The sequence below is a fragment of the Urocampus carinirostris genome, chromosome 8, assembly GCF_059441175.1.
Source record: "Urocampus carinirostris isolate Australia breed hairy pipefish chromosome 8, RoL_Ucar_1.0, whole genome shotgun sequence".
NCBI lineage: Eukaryota > Metazoa > Chordata > Actinopteri > Syngnathiformes > Syngnathidae > Urocampus > Urocampus carinirostris.
Window position 1 is genome coordinate 36,575,858 of NC_142356.1, and position 21,981 is coordinate 36,597,838.

Below are 21,981 nucleotides of genomic sequence, written 5' to 3' on the forward strand. Positions count from 1 at the left end.
AACTAATCTCCAATAGCCATCAGTACTTTTCAATTGAGTCAAAATATATTTGATGGCATTGCTGCCAAGGATCATCTGTTCTGTCTGGCCTGGCACCACCATTACTGGTATTATCATTTGGCACCCGTAAACTGTGACGTGAATGTCGTACATATCTCTGGGAGAAACTTGGTGTCCACCGCAGCCTACAATGACATAATCATCGGCCGTGTAACTCATCATATCAGGGAATTGCTGCAGGAGGGACTTAGCCGTGTCCTCACTTACTGTACAAGCCATCGACCCGCTGTCCAACAGCGCTCTGAAAGTGGGGCCTTCTTGCACAAGTACAGGTGTGTAAAACAGTTCGTCAGTCTCCGCTATTCTCTGAAACCCCTGAAAGATCAGCTTCTTCGATGGAGGTATCTTGTTGCTATACAACTCATAAATTGATTTATTGTCTTGCATGTCAGGCTTCACATTAGTGGTGGGAGGTTTACTCAGTTGATCTGCACTGTTCTCCCCTAAGCGCAGATCAGTTAGTTTCCCTGAGGCAGCGGGACAACTTTCGTCACTGGACAATCACGTCGAGAATGCCAGTGAAAGCAAAGGTTTTTGTCTCGGCAATGAGAGAGAGCACTGTGTTCGACTTCTTTGCAAATGATACATGGCTTGGCAGTGAAACCATTTATTCTGGCTCCAGGTCGCCTGGTTGGAGCTCCCCCTCTCTCTTGAAACTGGTTCGAAGTAACACGTATCAGAACTTTCTCCAACATACTAATAACGTCCGTTAGAGAGACATACTGTGGGCTCGGAGTCTGAGGTGGCTCGTGCACGAGGGTTGGACCATGGTTCACCTCAGCTTTGTGTACGGCAATTTCCGCTCTATTCGCAGGTTGTTGTAGGGAATCTGCTTTGTAGCTCTTCTCAGCGTGGTATTCATTCAGCACCTCTAGTACCTCACATGCTGACCACTTTTCGATGGTTTTTGATCTGTAAGTGAGTGCCAGTTCCTTGCATGGGCAGTTCCGAATAAACATGCGAGTAACCTCTATTTCAGGGTTGTCAAATGTTTTGCCCTGCTCACTCAAGCACTCAGAGGCAAGGTCAGCTGCTCTGTTTAGTCTCAGCCAGTAGTCATAGGGGTCTTCCTGGTCTTTGGGCAAAGTTGAATAAAAGTCAGCTAAAGGGACAGCAGAGTACTTGGTACAGCTAAAGTATTTCCTGAGAAGACTATAAATCATGTCAGGGCGGGTATAGACGTCTATATTACTGTTTCTAATGCTAAACCTAACTACATCTTTAGCTTTTCCTCTCAAATGTTTAAGGATTTCCTCTGCTTGCTCTTCAAGTCTCACATCACTCCTTTTTATAAATGTCCTCATTAGATCTTCCCACTCATGTATTGTTATTGAGTCTGAGCCATCCCCAATAAATGACGGCGGTTCCTTAACCTTTCTCTGCGTTACCACCTGACTCAATCTGTTTGCTTCATCTTGTGTGGCAGCAGCGTTAGGAGCTACTATCTTACGTGACTGTATATTTGTGAATATGCTATCAGCCAATTTATGTCCTATCTCCTGAATAATATTTGTCATCTGATCAGCTACACCCTCAGAAACGTCACTTGTGCTCTGAGTAAACATGTTTCAAAGATGTAAATAAGTCAAAATCGCCTGCGTAACACGTCACTGTATAGCAGTTTTAAATACTGTGAGCTGATGGCTTAATGAAATGATGTGGCAGGTAGGACAGTCCTCGGTTCGGAGAGCTTGATAGAAGTCACGGGTCACGGCACCAATGTAACCGCGTTGTACGTGTCCCACCAAAGATCCACATTCACGCTGGACTGGATGATGAGGTTTTTATTATTACAGTTCTGCAAATGGATGAGTCACAACATTAGCTTTTTCTGCTGGGTTTGATCTCTTTGATCTCTTTGTAGTACTCTGGTTAAACTGACAACAAAGCATATCAAAGAGCTGTCTTTTCACTTTACAGAAAATACATTTTAGAATATCACAATACATTTATAAATCTTTGCATTTTAACAAGATACTTTTAACAAGAGATCGTATAGTGGATTTTTAACGTTTACAATGAATTCAACATGTTTTTCTTTACTCTGAATTTTAACCAACATCATCCTTTTTTAATGTATATGAAAAAATAGGAATAAAAACAATAATGAGTATAAAAATGGGTACAATTTACCTGCAAATGGATGAGTCACAACATTAGCTTTTTCTGCTGGGTTTGATCTCTTTGATCTCTACAAGGGGAATTAATATTTAGTAAAACAGAAACAAAACGAAAATAAATCAAAACAGCTTGACAATATCAATCACATTACTATGCATGGTGAGAGATTTGTCAGCTGGGGTTATAATGTTTAAAATTAACTTATTTTGTGGAGCACCAAAAGATATGTCTTACCTTTGTAGTACTCTGGTTAAACTGACAAAACCCCGCCTCCTGGTCACATGTTAGAAGCCAAAACCAAACCCCACCCCATACCAGCAGATGGCACTGTTGGACTCAGCATTGCAGGACATTTACCAAAAACTATACACATATTTTAGCAGGAATTTCAATAAAATAAAAGTTATTATTACACCCGTTACATATATATATATATATATATATATATATATATATATATATATATATATATATATATATATATATATATATATATGTAACCGCGGTGTACGTGTCCCACCAAAGATCCACATTCATGCTGGACTGCAAATGGATGAGTCACAACATTAGCTTTTTCTGCTGGGTTTGATCTCTTTGTAGTACTCTGGTAAAACTGACAACAAACCCCGCCTCCTGGTCACATGTTAGAAGCCAAAACCAAACCCCACCCCATACCAGCAGATGGCACTGTTGGACTCAGCATTGCAGGACATTTACCAAAAACTATACACATATTTTAGCAGGAATTTCAATAAAATAAAAGTTATTATTACACCCGTTACATACACCCCCCTGAAATTCTGCTAAATATGGGAGTGCTACACTAAACAGAAAAAAAAATCACAGCCAAAACGGCAAATACTGATGAAAAAGACACGAAAACTGGTACAGTATTACAAGGAACAAACTGAAGTGCATGTCAGTTCTAAAACTCTCCCAAAAAAGGAGTGTGAAAAGAAAGGAGGCGATCAAACTCCTATCTAAGCACAGACTCAAAGATGCCTGTTACATCTCTGAAATATCAAACATTGTTCCTGTAGTTGTAAGTGCTCACATAGGCACAATTCTTGTTTCTTACTCAAGCTTTGTTACTTAAACTGAAAGTGTATCTCTACTGAACTTAAATTAGGAACTAGCAGATATTGCAGACAGAGGATTGTCACCTACCAACTGGTCATTCATCTGACAAATTAGACGACTAGGAGGCCTGATGGACTGGCGGACCCTAAGACCACAACGGTCAGGTTGAGCACAATTAACCTGAGCTTGAAGGTCTGGGACAGTCAAGTCTAAACAGTCAGTATCAGGGGAGTCTGCGTCCGGATGGTCAGGATTCAATGGGGTCTCGTCTGGGAGACCCATACCCAAAGGGATCATGTTTTCAGAGCACTGTGATGGGCTTTCCGTATTGTCACTTGAAGTATGGTCAACATCTTGTTCGGGGATGTGCTGACTTCCTCGACTGGATGTATCAACACTGCGAGAGTCGGACTGGGCATCAGATCTGCTGTCTAGTGAGTTATCCTCTACCTCTGGATGAACTTGCTCTTCACCTGCCTGTATCACCCAGTTTACTGTACGGACATCAGTGTCTTCAACCGCGTCAGGTAAATCAGGGCATACATCACTTCCATGCATAGCAGCGTCAGACTCTGAGTGTTCAGATTCGCTGGCCAGATCATCCTCTAAGGGCAAGAAGCTAACAGAGAGCAGCAAATTCCTGTGAACTACCTTTTCTTTGCCCGTCAGACAATCCTTGACTCTATAGACATTGAGATCAGGCTTGAGTGATATGACTTCATACGGGGTCGACTCCCACTTGTCTGCAACTTTGCGTTTCCCCGGGACACCTCTGTTGGCGATCAACACCCGGTCTCCCACGACGAGGGGTGATCCTTTGGCCCTACGGTTGTACAGCTTGGCATGACGAGTCTGTTCTCTGAGAGTATTCCTCTGTACAATCTGAGCAGTTTCATGTAGATCTTTCTTCAGATGGCGTACAAAGTCAGAGTAGCTGACAACAGCATCATTGGTATTAGCATGTTGAAACATGACATCGACAGGGAGACGAGGGATCCTACCAAACACTAGGTAAAACGGTGCAAACCCTGTTGTCTCATGCTCTGTGCAGTTATAGCAGAATGTGAGCTGCTGCAGCATTTGTGGCCACTTTGCTTTGGGCTGAGGGGGAAGGGTTCTGATCATATCTCCCAATGTTCGGTTGAATCGTTCTGCGATACCATTTCCCATGGGGTGGTACGGAGTCGTATGGGATTTCTGCACCCCTGCCATCTCTAGAAGCTCTTTGATCAGTTTGCTCTCAAAATTAGCTCCCTGATCAGAGTGGATACGCCGTGGGAAACCATAGACAAGGAAGAAATCCTGCCACAGACGGCGAGCAACTTGTTTGGCGGTTTGATTCCTGCAAGGGAAGGCGTGCGCCATCTTGGAGAAATGATCAGTTACGACCAGGACATCTACAGACTTGTTCGCTTGCTCGGCAGTCCAAAAGTCTATACAGACCAACTCCATAGGCTCAGAGGTGACTATGTTCTTGAGTGGTGCACGGTTGTGTGGTTCCGGTGTTTTCCCTACTACACAACGCTGACAGGATTTGACATAATTCACAACATCACGTTCCATGCCATTCCAGAAAAATCGTTGCCTCACCAGAGACAAAGTACGGTTCTGGCCTTGGTGACCTGCTGAGTCATGTAAACCTTGAAGGACTTTCTGTTTCAATGAATCAGGCACCACAAACTGGAAGATTTTCTTGGCCATGTGAGGATCTTTCCTTATTTTGTAGAGCATGCCATTCTGTATGGTGAGTCTGCTCCAATGTTTCAGTAGTTTCATCACACTAGGCGACTCGACAGCTCTCTCACGCCTGGTAGGTCTCTTGTGTCTATGCACAAAGTACATGGTTCTGCTTATTGTGTGGTCCTGTTCTTGTAAACCAACAAGCTGACTCTGTGGGAGTGCCGTTGACTGATCTCCCTTCTGCAGAAGATTGAGGTTGGCATCTGTTCCCATCACTTGACCCACGCCACCAGTGGACTGAGCACTGAAGACAGCAGCAACTTCTTCTGATGTCACAGAACCATTGGAGCCTGATGGAATTGCCCTTTTTACTGACTCGTCTGATGTCCCAGCACTCTCGTCTACAACAGCGTGACAATTGTTGGATACTCTGAACACCTCTTGCACAGTACTGTTGTTCACCCCGTTGACTTGGTCCAAGAGCGAAGTATAGGGCTCGGTAACAAGGCGATGACCCACACATGACCGTACAAATGGCTCACGGCTCAGAGCGTCGGCTACGATGTTCTTTGGGCCGGGAATGTACTTCAGGTCAAAATTGTATGCAGCAAGCTTTGCTACCCACCGCTGTTCACACGCATCAAGTCTTGGTTTGGTCAAAAGGTATGTCAGTGGGTTATTGTCGGTCCACGTGGTAAAGTGTCTTCCTTTCAACCAATGCCTGAATTTATCACATACCGCCCATTTCAAGGCAAGAAATTCGAGCCTGTGTGCAGGGTAGTTGAGCTGGGAGCGAGAGAGCGTCTTACTTGCAAAGGCGACTGGTCTGGCTACTTTTCCACCAGGTGGCAGCTGTGACAGGACTGCTCCAATCCCATCAAAGGATGCGTCGACAGCCAGAATAAACGGCGCATCAAAATCTGGGTGGGCCAGAGTGACACCTGTCACAAGGTCGTGCTTCAGTGTTTCAAAGGCGTTCTGGCATGCATCGGACCAATCTGCAGGCGTCAGCTTCACTTGACCTTTCTTGCGGGCTCTCTTGCGCTTATGCTTGTCACCAGATTCAGATGTGAGCCTGAACAGAGGTTTTGCCTTCGCAGAACATGCTTCAATGAAGCTTTGGAAATACATCACCATGCCTAGAAAAGATCTGATTTTACTAGGGCATGGCGTCTTGCCATCCGACTCCATTAGATCAGCGACTTGTACGTCATTTATCGCTCTCACCTTCTCGGGGTCAGTCCGAATTCCATCCTCACTGATGACATGCCCAAGAAATTTCACAGTCCGTCTGAGGAAAAAAACACTTTTTGGGTGCGAGCTTGAGGTTGTGTTCCTTGAGGCGAGTAAACACCATCTGCAGGCGTTGGAGTGCAACTTCCTCTGTGGGGGCAAACACCATCAGATCGTCGAGGTAACATAATAGGCTCATGAAATTCTGATCACCAAATATCGACATCATCATCCTCATAAATGTTGCTTGGCTGTTACAAAGTCCCTGAGGGAGCCGGTTGTACTCGTGAAGCCCGAATGGTGAGGAGAATGCCGTGTACTTTTTGTCGTCAGGGTGCAAGGGGACATTGTAGTAGCCTGACGTCAGATCCATTGTGGAGAAAAAGGCATTTCCCCCAAGTGCGGCCAAAGCATCAGCTTGATGCGGTAGTGGGTAGGCATCCTTTATGGTTCTTGCATTAAGCCTTCTGAAATCAGTACATACCCTTAGTTCTCCATTCCGCTTCCATATGAGAACAAGCGCAGATGCATAGTCGCTAGTCGACTTCTGAATAATTCCTTTCTCTTCCATCTCGTTCAGAGTTGTCCTCAGTTTTTCATACTGACTTGGTGGTATACGTCTGTAGGGTAGACGGAACGGCTTATCATCAACAAGGTGGATACGATGTACAAACTCTTTGGCCTCTCCACAGTCCATCTTATGGCGAGAAAAGATTGACTCGAATTGTTCGATGATATGAAGGAGCTTGTCTTTACACTGCAGCGAAACCTCACATGACTTCAGGTCAATGTCTTGCAGTCCCAGAGCTTCCAATGTACGCATCATGTCCTCTTCTGACCTGGGTCGGACCTCTTTGCTCTGTACACTCTGCACGTTGCACTTGACCTCCTCTGCATTGGGCAGGTCTTCCGCTGCGATACAAGGAGACACATCTGCAATTTTCCTGTTTCTCCTCAGCACCACAACTCTGTCCGTGGGATTAAAGACTTTAACAGGCACCCATCCATCTCCCCAGAGTGGAGTAACAACTTGTCCGACAAGGACTTGTCTGGGCCCAGCCTTTGATTGGGTTGGCTCAACGACCACTGTACTTCCCGCAGACGTCCCGGCCAACTCAGGTAACTTGCCCCAAATAACGTACTCGGTCCGTGGATTCAGCGTCACGCAACTCTTGATTTTTACTGTCCCTACCTTGTCTGGAATGCAATCACCTCTCCATCCCCCTGTGTTGGAAAGCATTGACAGGAATTGACTGTGGTTATCGGACAGACCGTTGTCAGGAGTGGAAACTAATCTCCAATAGCCATCAGTACTTTTCAAATGAGTCAAAATATATTTGATGGCATTGCTGCCAAGGATCATCTGTTCTGTCTGGCCTGGCACCACCATTACTGGTATTATCATTTGGCACCCGTAAACTGTGACGTGAATGTCGTACATATCTCTGGGAGAAACTTGGTGTCCACCGCAGCCTACAATGACATAATCATCGGCCGTGTAACTCATCATATCAGGGAATTGCTGCAGGAGGGACTTAGCCGTGTCCTCACTTACTGTACAAGCCATCGACCCACTGTCCAACAGCGCTCTGAAAGTGGGGCCTTCTTGCACAAGTACAGGTGTGTAAAACAGTTCGTCAGTCTCCGCTATTCTCTGAAACCCCTGAAAGATCAGCTTCTTCGATGGAGGTATCTTGTTGCTATACATCTCATAAATTGATTTATTATCTTGCATGTCAGGCTTCACATTAGTGGTGGGAGGTATACTCAGTTGATCTGCACTGTTCTCCCCTAAGCGCAGATCAGTTAGTTTCCCTGAGGCAGCGGGACAACTTTCGTCACTGGACAATCACGTCGAGAATGCCCTGGGGCATGGCAGTGAAAGCAAAGGTTTTTGTCTCGGCAATGAGAGAGAGCACTGTGTTCGACCTCTTTGCAAATGATACATGGCTTGGCAGTGAAACCATTGATTCTGGCTCCAGGTCGCCTGGTTGGAGCTCCCCCTCTCTCTTGAAACTGGTTAGAGGTAACACGTATCAGAACTTTCTCCAACATACTAATAACGTCCGTTAGAGAGACATACTGTGGGCTCGAAGTCTGAGGTGGCTCGTGCACGAGGGTTGGACCATGGTTCACCTCAGCTTTGTGTACTGCAATTTCCGCTCTATTCGCAGGTTGTTGTAGGGAATTTGCTTTGTAGCTCTTCTCAGCGTGGTATTCATTCAGCACCTCTAGTACCTCACATGCTGACCACTTTTCGATGGTTTTTGATCTGTAAGTGAGTGCCAGTTCCTTGCATGGGCAGTTCCTAATAAACATGCGAGTAACCTCTATTTCAGGGTTGTCAAATGTTTTGCCCTGCTCACTCAAGCACTCAGAGGCAAGGTCAGCTGCTCTGTTTAGTCTCAGCCAGTAGTCATAGGGGTCTTCCTGGTCTTTGGGCAAAGTTGAATAAAAGTCAGCTAAAGGGACAGCAGAGTACTTGGTACAGCTAAAGTATTTCCTGAGAAGACTATAAATCATGTCAGGGCGGGTATAGACGTCTATATTACTGTTTCTAATGCCAAACCTAACTACATCTTTAGCTTTTCCTCTCAAATGTATAAGGATTTCCTCTGCTTGCTCTTCAAGTCTCACATTACTCCTTTTAATAAATGTCCTCATTAGATCTTCCCACTCATGTATTGTTATTGAGTCTGAGCCATCCCCAATAAATGACGGCGGTTCCTTAACCTTTCTCTGCGTAACCACCTGACTCAATCTGTTTGCTACATCTTGTGTGGCAGCAGCGTTAGGAGCTACTATATTATGTGATTGAATATTTGAGAATATGCTATCAGCCAATTTATGTCCTATCTCCTGAATAATATTTTTCATCTGATCAGCTACACCCTCAGAAATGTCACTCGTGCTCTGATTAAACATGTTTCGAATATGTAAATGAGTCAAAATCAAAAATAAATCAGTAGCCTGAGTAACACGTCACTGTATAGCAATTTTAAATACTGTGAGCTGATGACTTCATGAAACGATGTGGCAGGTAGGACAGTCCTCGGTTCGGAGAGTTTGAATGAAGTCACGGGTCACGGCACCAATGTAACCGCGGTGTACGTGTCCCACCAAAGATCCACATTCATGCTGGACTGCAAATGGATGAGTCACAACATTAGCTTTTTCTGCTGGGTTTGATCTCTTTGATCTCTTTGTAGTACTCTGGTAAAACTGACAACAAACCCCGCCTCCTGGTCACATGTTAGAAGCCAAAACCAAACCCCACCCCATACCAGCAGATGGCACTGTTGGACTCAGCATTGCAGGACATTTACCAAAAACTATACACATATTTTAGCAGGAATTTCAATAAAATAAAAGTTATTATTACACCCGTTACATATATATATATATATATATATATATATATATATATAAATCGCAGTTCGAACGCCGGTGCGATGTTGAGCGGCGTACGGGTGTTTTAGCCCCTAATTATGCCTCCAAAGAAGGTCGGTGCAAGCAGGACAGGTGAAAAAAGACAAGTTGTTCGTCCAACTATTGCCTTTAAGAAAGACATAATAGCTAAATATGAAAGAGGTGTACGAATTTCCGATCTTGCTAGTGAATACAGCATGGCTAAATCTACTACTGGACTGTCTCAGAAAATTAGAATATTGTGGTAAAGTTCTTTATTTTCTGTAATGCAATTAAAAAAACAAAAATGTCATACATTCTGGATTCATTACACATCAACTGAACTATTTCAAGCCTTTTATTATTTTAATATTGCTGAATTTGGCTTACAGCTTAAGAAAACTCAAAAATCCTATCTCAAAATATTAGAATATCATGAAAAAGTATACAAGTAGGCTATTCAACTAATCACCTGAATCATCTAATTAACTCGAAACACCTTGCGAGGGTTTCCTGAGCCTTAAAAACACTCAGCTTGGTTCAGTAAACTAAATCACTGCTGATCTGACTGCTGTCCAGAGGACCATCATTGATACCCTCCATCAGGAGGGTAAGACACAAAAAGAAATTTCTCAAAGAGCAGGCTGTTCACAGAGTGCAGTTTCAAAGCATATCCACAAAAAGTCTGTTGGAAGGGAAAAATGTGGCCGGAAACGCTGCACAACCAAGAGAGATGACCGCAGCCTTAACAAAATTGTGAAGAAGAGCCGCTTCCAGAATTTGAGGGCGCTTCAAAGACAGTGGGCTGAAGCTGGAGTCCAGGTATCAAAAGCCACAGTTCACAGACGTGTCTGGGAAATGGGCTACAATAGCCGTATTCCCATGGTCAAGCCACTTCTGAACTCAAGACAACGGAAGAAGCGTCTGACTTGGGCTATGGAGAAGAAGCACTGGACAGTTGCAGAGTGGTCCAAAGTCCTCTTTTCAGACGAAAGCAAGTTTTGCATTTCATTTGGAAGTCAAGGCGCCAGAGTCTGGAGAAAGGCTGGAGAAGAGCAAAATCCAAGTTGCTTGAAATCCAGTGTGAAGTTCCCACAGTCAGCAATGGTTTGGGGAGCCATGTCAGCTGCTGGTGTTGGTCCACTGTGTTTCATCAAGTCCAGAGTAAATGCAACTGTGTACCAAGAGATTTTAGAGCACTACATGCTTCCATCTGCTGAAAAGCTCTATGGAGATGAGTATTTCATTTTCCAGCATGATCTGGCACCTGCCCACAGTGCCAAAACCACCAGTAACTGGTGCACTGACCATGGCATCACTGTCCTTGATTGGCCTGCTAATTCCCCTGACCTGAACCCCATCGAGAATTTGTGGGGTATAGTTAAGAAGAAGATGAAAGACACCAGACCTACAAATGCAAATGAGCTGAAGGCCGCTATCGAAGCATCCTGGGCATCAATAACACCTCAGCAATGCCACAGGCTGATTGCCTCCATGCCACGCCGGATTGATGCAGTAATCCGTGCAAAAGGATTCCCAACCAAGTACTGAGTGCATCAATGGACATTTTCAAATGTTTGATTTAGTTTTGCTGTTATAAAATTATTTTTTTTTACTTGGTCTGAGGAAGTATTCTAATATTTTGAGATAGGATTTTTGAGTTTTTTTCAGCTGTAAGCCAAAATCAGCAATATTCAAATAATAAAAGGCTTGAAATAGTTCAGTTGATGTGTAATGAATCCAGAATGTATGACATTTTTGTTTTTTTAATTGCATTACAGAAAATAAAGAACTTTATCACAATATTCTAATTTTCTGAGACAGTCCAGTATGTGAGAGAGAGAGCGAGAACCAATAGCCAACTCAAGGTTAACTAGAAGTGCTTGGAAGGCGTTTATAGTTTTTTACAAGGGCTCTGCTGCATACGCTATCCTTGCACTGATAGAAAAGAGAAGAATCTGGGATGCACTGCTTCTACATATGAAAGCCACTTTTGCATATTTGATTTTTTTAAGACAGAAAACAATCTTAGTTTGGGGACTTATATTGGACTGATATGTGATGCAAACATTGTATTGGGACACCCCTAGGGCAATGCAAATGAAACAGACACAACTGCTCATAATTCAAGTTTAATGTTTTCTACAACAAAAAAGTGAAGGAGCCAAATCCTCATGTACTCAAACAAGTACTTTTTACATCAAATCGTATCTTGCAGGAAGAGAAGTGGAGATATGCATCATTGCCTGAATAGAAAGCAGACAAACACATGGAAAAGTAATGACAAACATTTCATAGCCCTCAATATATCTTTGAAAATGCACACATTATGTACAGTAAATCAGGGAAGCGGGATACAGTTTAATTGAGGGTCGCTACACACGGGCACCTCAATTGTCACTGAATTCACACATTAACAAAATATTGGTTGCAAGAACACTTCAAGCCCATGGCTTCAATTCTCATTTTCAACAAGGCAGTTGTACAAATCTAAGGTCCACTCTGTTAGAAATACATTTTTAATATACAGGAAAATGACTAATTCCATCTGATTTTACCTATTTAACCAACTACACATGAAATGAAATAGATATATTTCTTCAAAGAATTAGAAGGTGATGGGTACATGCTTGGGTGAGTGTTGTGGGCAAGGAAGTGTGTACAGTACATACATTTTAAGGGAGTGTATTTTTTTTACTGCTCTTTCCAGTGTTCATTCTTTCACATCCAAAGTTTAGCGCTCATCTGACGGCGCTATAGCAATTCACATTATTGCAAATATTTCACACAAAATAAATTGACCTTTCATTTGGAGTTCAAAATACTATCAGGTACTTAAACATGCAAGCCAAGTTTCCTTAAGTGTTGTTTGGATGATTTCTGACAATATTCGTTATTTCCTATCACAGTATTTAATGGATTCCAAAGGCTAAAATGGTGTTTATTGACAAATGGCTCTTAAAATGGCTATTGGTTTACACACAGCACACTCACACACCCAGTCACTATTTGAAACGTGCTTGCTTTAACAAGCCACTTTTTCTACCTTATCAAGTACGTAAAAAACCAGAGCAATCCTTAAATATAACTATCTCTAGTGCAACTGTACATGTACTACTGTTCCCCTCAACTTAAACACTGTCAAATGATAGGTATTTTCAACTCTTATGACCTCAGATATTTTATATGTAATGGCCTCGCCACAACACCCAAAATTCCAGCAATCGTTTGTTGATCCCAATTAAAGGGCCAGTTACTTATTTATGATAACATGTGCGCACACACATTGTGGCTCAGTATACATTTGTGCCTGCCTGTGAATGACAAAGATCACCCTGAAATCAGCAATCATCACCATCGACAAATGACATCTTCATGATAAATACAAACATTTCACACAGTAGAAACCCATGTTATTGCTTCAAGCACAAAAGAGGGAGATGCTGGTCAAGTATGCTGTTCAATGTGTGAGTGAGGCAATCAGAGGACACTAGAAGATGGCAACTGTCTTGCATTTCCAGAATTCAAAAAGATCAAGATCTGTAAGATTTTCTTTAAATATACGAATGTTATCGGAAACAGGTCTGAGTAGTTGGTTTGCAAAAGCAGCCCATACAAATGTCCATGTCTTATTTTTGGGCAACCATATGCAACTTTGTGAGGATCAGATATTGGAAACATGTTAAAGTAAATGGTGTGCTGGTATTACCACCTGCTCTTAACAATTGGGTGTTGCTTGTTTATAGGTAACAGCTACTCCATTCTGCTCCAGAATTGCACAAAAGGCAAGGAATTCATCATCTGATTATTGCCACCAGAATTTTGGAGTGTAAAAGTAAATGCGGACACAATGCCTCTTTGTCCATTCACATATGCCGTTTCTGATGTGGAAATATTGCTTTGTTAAACCTCCCAAGATGCAACAGTTCAGCTTGTAGCCTTTTAACATTTCCTCACTGAATGAGCTACAAACTGAAATTCTCCAAATGCTTGGTTTCATTTGTTGTTTAGCAAATACACCAAACACTAAAATATGACCGTTGTGCTGAAAAAACAAAAACAAAAATCAGCCCTTAATGTGACCATTTCACAGTCTCAGTCTTTTTTTTCCAAACTTGATGTCTGCTGGTCATCATCCAAAGATAATAATGATGTTGAAGTCTGAGTAAAGGGGTCATTGGGGGTTCTTCGAGTGCTTTCTCTACCTGGAGATCATCGAGCTAGACTGGGATTGATTGGATGAAGTGGTAGCAGCACTGAGTTGAGAGAAACCACTGTGGCTGGACTCCAAGCTGGTCATCGAACCTCTGCAAAAAGCAACAAAAACAGTCTGTGAGAGAAAATAAACTAAGATCCTTCTAACATGTAAGAGGGGCCCATCAATAAGTTGTGTGCAATGCAATTAAAGTAGAAGTCAACCCAAGGGATTTTCAAGCAAAATTATAAATTACAGGCCTCTAAAAGTCTTTGTGGTTGTAGAAAGAGTTCGGTAGCAATATTCAATTGTTTTTAGCCATCTGTGGAGTCTGCCAATTTGAGAATGCTTTTGACTAAGGATGGCATCACAAACTCTTAAACATCAGCTAATGACCACTGATGCCTCTGCTTCAGAAAGTAGGTCAACTGTGTTTGGTTGTTGGCTGAAGTTTAAGATGCAATTTTTGTTTGTTTGATAGCATTATCAAATAAGAGGCCCTCAAACATGGCTACAAAAAGGTGCAATATACTTCTTCACCTGTATTTTACAAGCAATATTTAAAATTCAGCGTTTAAACAATCCATGTATTCATTATCTCCAACGCTTTTCCTCACTGAGGTCGCGGTGGTGTTGAAGCCCAGCCCAGCCATCTCAGAGCAGTTGACAGGGGGCACATTGGGCCAGCTGATCGCAGACTCACAGAGACTGACAACCATTCATACACCCACTAATACCTAAAGTCAATTTGGAATCTCCAATAAACCTGCCATTCCATGTTTTTAGAAATCTGTGCAGAAACCTGGCAAACCCGGAGAAACCTACGCAGGCACAGATCGAGACCATGCAAACTCCACACGGGACCTATGAACCCATGACCTCAGACATGTTCCAATGACGAGCAAACATTCAGTCGGGGGCCCATATAACATCTTAAGAGTTATTAAATCCTTTGGGGTGACCCCCTCGGTTTAATACCACAATACACGCTAGTGGATACTTTTGTATGTTGTCAATATACGGGTTAGGGTGAGAATCCAGTTTTCCCCAAAATTCTAAATGACCCGATCACAGGCATGCGAAGCCAGAGTAACTGTCAATATTAAATGTCTTCATAATCAATTTTTAAAAAGTACATTTCCTCCTCACTCCAGACGAGTATTTCTAAGCGGTTTCAGACTAGGGTGCTTCGTTTGAGGTGTCTTTAAAAAGTTCAAAGTAAAATATCGTCTTTATTGGGTTTGTGTTACAATGCCCAACTGACACCAACCCAAACCCCAAAAAAGAAAAAAAGAACAGTTTATTCGAGTGCATCTAAGAAATGCATGTATTTGCACGAACATCATGAATGAACTGGCTGAGGCTACAATCACGACTTAAAGCCAGGAGATGGCGGAAGAGACTAACAAAAGTTCCAAATTCATTACAGCGCGTTTATCTCCACCTCTAAGTTTTCCTATCATATTATAAGGTTACTTTGTGGTGCTACAAAGCGCATGTTGTCATTTTTGGAATTGGACAGATTTCCTCTTCAAGGGTCAGGCATTAGTATGTGTGCTTGTATTTTGTAGATTATAAAAAATTACAATTGCCAGCTCAATTAGAATGAAATTGTATTTCAATAAAAAGAAGTATACAATAGTCTACAGTTTAACAGTGTTTGGAAGGTCAACATAGACATAGATTTCAAACACCATTTTGGAATATTATATCGCTTAACTCGATTAACTTCAGATAATGTAAAAAACAGAACAAAAGCAGTTCATAAGATTAGTTTGCTACATGAAATTAAAAGTATTTCTCAAACAGTTCTATAATGTTTACAATGATGCACTGTTTGTGGTAAGAAATAAGTAAAAACAGGTAAAACTTTGATCAAAAAGTATTTTACTAGTCGATAAGTTTAATCTTTTTTTTTTTTTAAGTTTTTTTTTCGTGGTGAAATAAAACACAATTAAAACCAGCAAAATCTTTTACTAGATTAGAAAAATGTGTTCTAATTTTTCTTGTTTCCATAGAATAATCCTTAAAATGAACCGGTAATGTAAAAAAATATTTCCCAGTGTAACAAGAACGATTTTACTCGAAAGGATGACTATTTTACCTTTTTAATTTAACTTAATTTTATAACTAAATTACTTTCCGTGAGAGGAGTTTTGGTTTGATAGCGAGTAGCTGTTTGAAATCTTCAAAATGCCAGTGTTTTTTAGTATTGTTAGTCATGCAGGTAGGGTGGTAGTCAACAGGCTGAATAGCCAGATTGTGCTCAGGGATATTGTAAGTGCCATCTGCCACGACGGTGGGCTGTGAAGTTAGCAGCCAAAAAGCAGGAATGACGACGGCCTCGTGCTACAGGGAAAGGGACGACCACTGTGCCACTTACAAACTCTGCACGTCACAGCAAGCCGTTCTTCACAGGAAGAAGACAAAGCGGCAGAAGAAGGACAAAGAAAGAACAATAATGCATTGGACAGAAAAAGAATATTTTAAAAAAATGTGTGTGTGTGTGTGGGGGGGGGGTTACTCCATTTTTATATTTATTTGTATGGCTTATGAACAATGTTGGGAGGACAGAACACGGAAATCACTATAGAATTGAGGTTCAATCGTTCCAATGAAAACCCTTTCATGGATTAAGTTACCAACCTGAAGTCCTCAGAGCCCAGCACCTCTGTGTAGTACATGACTTTGCACTTGTGTGAAGAGACTTGCAGTGTGGCCAGCACATCATCCACCCGAGGGAGATTTGTGGCCGCGCAGGCTGGCATGTTGTGGAACTTCCACTGGAGGATGTAGAAACCTGGCCAGCGTGTAATATGGGAGCCCTAAACAAAATAATAAGTGATTGTCACAGGCAGTGTTGGGATTAATAAACTACTAAGAAATGCTTTGCTGGAAAGCATTTACTTTTCTCAGTAACGGGTACTGTAACGCATTATTTAAAAAAATAAATTGTAACCAAAGTGTCATTACTCCATAGTGCATTACTTTGTTATTCTGCAAATGTAATAAATGCAGATCATGAATTACTGTGTCCTCTGATCACTGTATACTACAGGGTTCATACACCTTTTTGAGAGCCAAATTCAAACACTTTTCAAGCACTTTCAAGGCCAATACGTTTTGACTTTTCAGGTATTTTGTGTTATTGTTTGACTTTAAATCAGTTCGGTGTGTAAAAATCTAAAGTTGTTTTGAATTTTACAAATTTATTTTGTGTCTACGTGTATTTCAATTAATATTTCATGTATTTTTCAAGGATCCCTGCAAAACATATTACAGTACTAATTTGTAAATAATTGGGTGCATAATGTTTTATTATTATTAATTGTACATCACCTAAAAAAAAAAATCTGAGTAGCCGTTTAGAAGCCGCTTCTAGAAAATGAGCCGGAATTCCCATGACTTGTCTGATAATTCTTGGATGTGACGGTAACACTTCACATGACAACTCAACAATGAGGACTGGAGCCAACATCGGTGCCATTTTTACACACATTTATAATTGTGGTCTATCGAGTCAGACTGCCAGGCATTGAAATAATTTCAAGCATTTTCAAGCGCTTCACCCAAAATTAAAACCTTTTCCCGACCTTGAAAACACAACATTAAAATTCAATTGTTTTTGCAATACACCATGTCCGGAGGGAAAAAAAAAAAAGAAAACGTGCAGGGCACTATCCAAAAATGATAACAGGAGCTCTTTGAGTGGTTTGAGGCCCAAAGACAAAATGAATAAGGAGTGTCTCAACTAAGTGTTTGTTTACAAGCTCTCAAGATTGCACAAGTCAAGAAATATGAAGGGTTCATTCCTCCCGCTGGTTGGTGTACACATTTCTCTTCTATTTCTTTTATCATGTGGCTAATTTTAAAGCAGTTTTAGGAGGTCGTATTCTAAAGAAGTATATACTGTACAGTAATTCGTAACAAGATACAGTGGAACCTCAGTTTTCGAACGCCTCTCAGTTCGAACAAATCGGTTCTCGACTAAAAATTTCGAGAAATTCTTGCTTCGCTGTTCGGTCAAATAATTGGAGTTCGAACGCCGGTACGCTAGGGTGCGATGCTGAGCGGCGTACGGGTGTAGATCGTGTATATTGCCCCCACCCCTCGTGAAGAACTGTTATCACGTGCGGATGTGTTTCGTTTTGCTTTCGCTTTTAATATAAGTGTACCAAGTGTTTTAGCCCCTAATTATGCCTCAGAAGAAGGTCGGTGCAAGCAGCAAAGTTGCTACAGGTGAAAAAATAAGTAAAGTGCGTACAACTATTGCATTTAAGAAAGAAATAATAGCAAAATATGAAGAAGGTGTGCGAGTTTCCGATCTTGCTATACATACAGCATGGCTTCTGCTGAGCACCACAAAGGTAAGAAATCCTATTCATAATTCTTTTCTTTACCCTTTGTTTATTTTTACACGTTCATGTTAGCGTAATCTTTCGTACGGAAGATTACGATAACGCAAATGTTCGATTAGCCTGCGTTAGCTTTGTTTACGTAAAACATTCAGGGTGTTGGAATGGAGCCCCATTTCCAATAAAGCGCTAGCCACTTGTTGTGGGGACCCGGGTGCTAAATGACGTGTAAACGACCAGATTTTTTTATTTTTACACGTTCATGTTAGCGTAATCTTTCGTGTGGAAGATTACGCTAACACGAACGTACGATTAGCCTGGGTTAGCTTCATGTTTATGTTCATGGTAAACATTCAGGGTGTTGGAACGGATTAAAAATGATTTACATTACTTTTACGATTTTCGGTGATGGAACAAATCGGTTTCGAACAGGGTTCTGGAACGGATTATGGTCGAGAACCGAGGTTCCACTGTAGTTACTTTTTGAGTAACGTGCTACGTTTTGGTATTGGTAATCTAGGGGGAAACTGAATTACATTTTAAATGAAGGAAGTGGTAACTGTAACTAATTACTGCATTTTTTTTGGTAACACGTTCAACACTGGTCACTGGTGAAGCATATCATTTAAACAATGAAAAATAGAAAATATATCAACTGATTTATTGAGCCATTGTACTTACCTGTACACTTTCACCCTCCTTGCAGGTTAGAGGGGACTCTACCATGCTATAATCTTGCCCCAGTGTCCACGACTTGTCTATGAGCTGTACATTGTTGCCGCCCGGGGAGGTGATTCCATGAGTTCCAAGTGGATCTTTTCGCGGTTGCTGTGGGGCACGCTTCGAGTGGTAGATGTTAAAAACCACATCACCTTTACACACATCAAAGTCCCAGGTGATGACCGAGGAGGCGTCAATAATCTCAACCAGAAGCTGTTTAAAAAAGGGACATGAGGGAACAATGAAAACTAATTTAGAATGTTGATGTCACCGGAAATATATTTTAGATATAAATGCAGACATACAAAAGTAATTGGAAGTATAGAATTAAAAAAAAACTTTTAAAGGGGAAGTATCTATTATTTGACAACTAGAGTTTTTTGTATGATGTAATGCAACTGAAAACAAGTGTTAAAAAGCACTAGAAATGATACATACTATAGAGAGTATAAGTGACCAAAAAGCACCATTTTACTTTTTGTTTGTTTTTGCTCAACCTTTTTGGTGTTTTTAGATGACCGCAGCAGCAAGATGGCAAACAATTATGTGAGGACTCATGTTATGTAAAATCATGTTAATTTTGCAATCTTCGAGTATCTTACAAATGCACATTCACATGATAATCATGAATTTTTGCTTATTATTTAAATCAATTGTTTTTTTTAACCAAATTAAGATTTATTTTTATTTTTTAAATATTAGGAGTCGCTAACTAATACACATTGTCCCCTTAAAGAAGGAGTGCTACTGTCAATGATAATTATTTTATAGATTTGTTTTCTGTGTACTTTATTCTGTTTTTAAGATAACTAATGAATGGAATGATGCACTAAAAACTGCCAATCTGTTGACTGTGGTCAAGGAGGAAGGAGGTTTTATTTTATATTCAACCAATTAAATAAGTGACAAAGAATACCTAATTTGATAGATGTTTTTACATTAAATTGTGTATTTTGGTTCTGTATTAAATAGCTGTGTGGCCTGTTGCATAAGTGACTAAGAAGTACAGCATCGATGAGGGAAAAGACGAAAAGACAACATATCAAAATGTTTATGAACCTTTGACCATGGTAGGACATTATGACTACTAGACACAACTATTGAAATAACCTTATGACCTGTTGAATAAATGACAAAGAAAGGAATACAACAAGAATGCAAGAACCGGTGAAAGCTTACACATTATTGGGATATTTTTATCAGGTAGCACAGGGCTAAAAAATAATTTTGAACACTGTGCATTTTTATTGAAAATTAAGGCAGCCATCTATCTGCTCTTGAACTAAGAAATGAAACAATTGTAATTAAAGTTGACCATTTTACTAGTGATTTAATGAATAATAGTTTTGTATTAATTAGCATAAATCGAAATGATCTTTTTTTAAATATATTTGGTAATATAACAACAGAGAGAGGATTTAGTACAGAAAGATATTGGTGAGAAAGAAAAAAAAACACTTTGTGGGCTATTTAGTTTTGGGGATCTTAATATACATATGTGTATACTGTTTTTATGTATTTGCTTTTCTTTTATATTGTTGGTACTGTATATGTTCGATGTATTGATTTCAAATTATAGTAGTTTTGTTAATCCATAAAAATAATGTTTTAGGGCTAGGCCGTAAATAAAAATGTGCAGTCTGCAAGTTTCAACCACTAGATGGCAGATCTTTCACACACAAAAAACACCTCAAGCATGGTTGACTGCTACTGGCATGTCTACTTGTTAATGACGTTTCACTGCTTCCATCCTCTTTTTCAGAACATTTTACTCTGTCTCACCTCATGGGGAGCTCCTTTGAAAATACTGGCGCTTTGGTAGATGGTCTCGGTCCACAAACGAACATCTTCGTTTTCCAGCTCCTCTGCTGTTCGGTACAACGATTTCGGGACCAATCCTCCCTCAGGTACCTCGCACTAAAGCGAGTGCATTTGAATGCAGCCACCCATAAAATAGGTCAGTAAAAGCAATCTTAGAATCTAATCTTTTTTTTTTTTTGTTTTAAACTCTTCTCCACTCACCATACACTCGCTACCCAGGAAGTCAGGGATAATCTCCTTGTCTATGTAGTCCACTAGTCCGCCGGGGCCTTGGTAATCGTTTCCTGCGTAGATTAAGAACTTCTTGCGGGTGTTTTCGTCAATGAAGGGACTCACCTAAAGTCACGAAACAAGTGCTTCTCAGATGACATATTGATTGGCTCACTGTGTTTTACCAGATCCCAAACACTCTTTAATCCAATTTTGTCTTTTTTTTCAGATCTGATTAAAATAGCTCAATTTAAGTGTGTTAGAAGTGTAAGAGTGTAAAACAGGAATGTCAAACATACAGCCCGTTAATAATCAGCACCCGGCCCGCCATAAATTTCGGAGTATTTCAGAAAGAGAAGAGAGTCTCTAAATTTAAGGTGTCAAACAGGTTTAGGCATGCCAAGGGTTTAAATCTGGCTCGCAAGGCAACACTGAGAGGAGTGCAAGAAAAAAATGAGCTGCACTTAAAATTATGTCCACTTGATGTTACCCAAGCCAGGCACCACTCACAAAGCAACTGTAGTAGTAGTAGTGTATGTATATATATATATATATATATATATATATATATATGTGTGTGTGTATCTCTCTCTCTCTCTCTCTCTCTCTCTCTCTCTCTCTCTCTCTCTCTCTCTCTCTCTCTCTCTCTCTCTCTCTCTCTCTCTCTCTCTCTCTCTCTCTCTCTCTCTCTCTCTCTCTCTCTCTCTCTCTCTCTCTCTCTCTCTCTCTCTCTCTCTCTCTCTCTCTCTCTCTCTCTCTCTCTCTCTCTCTCTCTCTCTCTCTCTCTCTCTCTCTCTCTCTCTCTCTCTCTCTCTCTCTCTCTCTCTCTCTCTCTCTCTCTCTCTCTCTAACCTACTAGTACGGCCCCCATGAGATTTTTTTTTTTTAATTAAAATTAGTTTGACACACTTGCGCTAAGTCATTTCTATCAAAAGTTATGTTTTTTTTTAAATTAATACAGACTAAATGCTTTATCCTGCACTAGAGGGCAGTGTTGTGTTTGTGTAGTATGGGAATTTGGTTCAGGTGGATTCACGCAACTTTTAAAATAAGCCGGATAACACATTCAATTTTAAACATTATTATTTGTTTTGCCCT

At 40.9% G+C, this 21,981-nt stretch overlaps 1 protein-coding gene across 1 annotated transcript; it reads right to left on the reverse strand.

Annotated features, from left to right (window-relative positions):
- Positions 1–11,698: 11,698 nt before the first annotated feature.
- Positions 11,699–21,754, reverse strand: LOC148361784 (SEC14-like protein 1). Its single transcript, XM_088342939.1, has 6 exons — positions 21,740–21,754; positions 20,875–21,009; positions 20,635–20,769; positions 18,814–19,065; positions 16,424–16,602; positions 11,699–13,889 (listed from the first exon to the last, which is right to left on the reverse strand). The coding sequence occupies exons 1-6, from the start codon at positions 21,752–21,754 to the stop codon at positions 13,784–13,786; spliced, it is 822 nt and encodes a 273-aa protein (XP_088199065.1). The 3' UTR covers positions 11,699–13,783.
- Positions 21,755–21,981: the final 227 nt, after the last annotated feature.

Bases quoted from the DNA above. Each gene is read 5' to 3' on its own strand.
- LOC148361784 (XM_088342939.1), bottom strand. The intron at 20,770-20,874 runs GTGAGTGGAGAA...CACTCGCTTTAG, and splicing joins TCCTGGGTAGCGAGTGTATG to TGCGAGGTACCTGAGGGAGG. The intron at 13,890-16,423 runs GTTGGTAACTTA...TGCTTTTTGCAG, and splicing joins CTGGGCTCTGAGGACTTCAG to AGGTTCGATGACCAGCTTGG.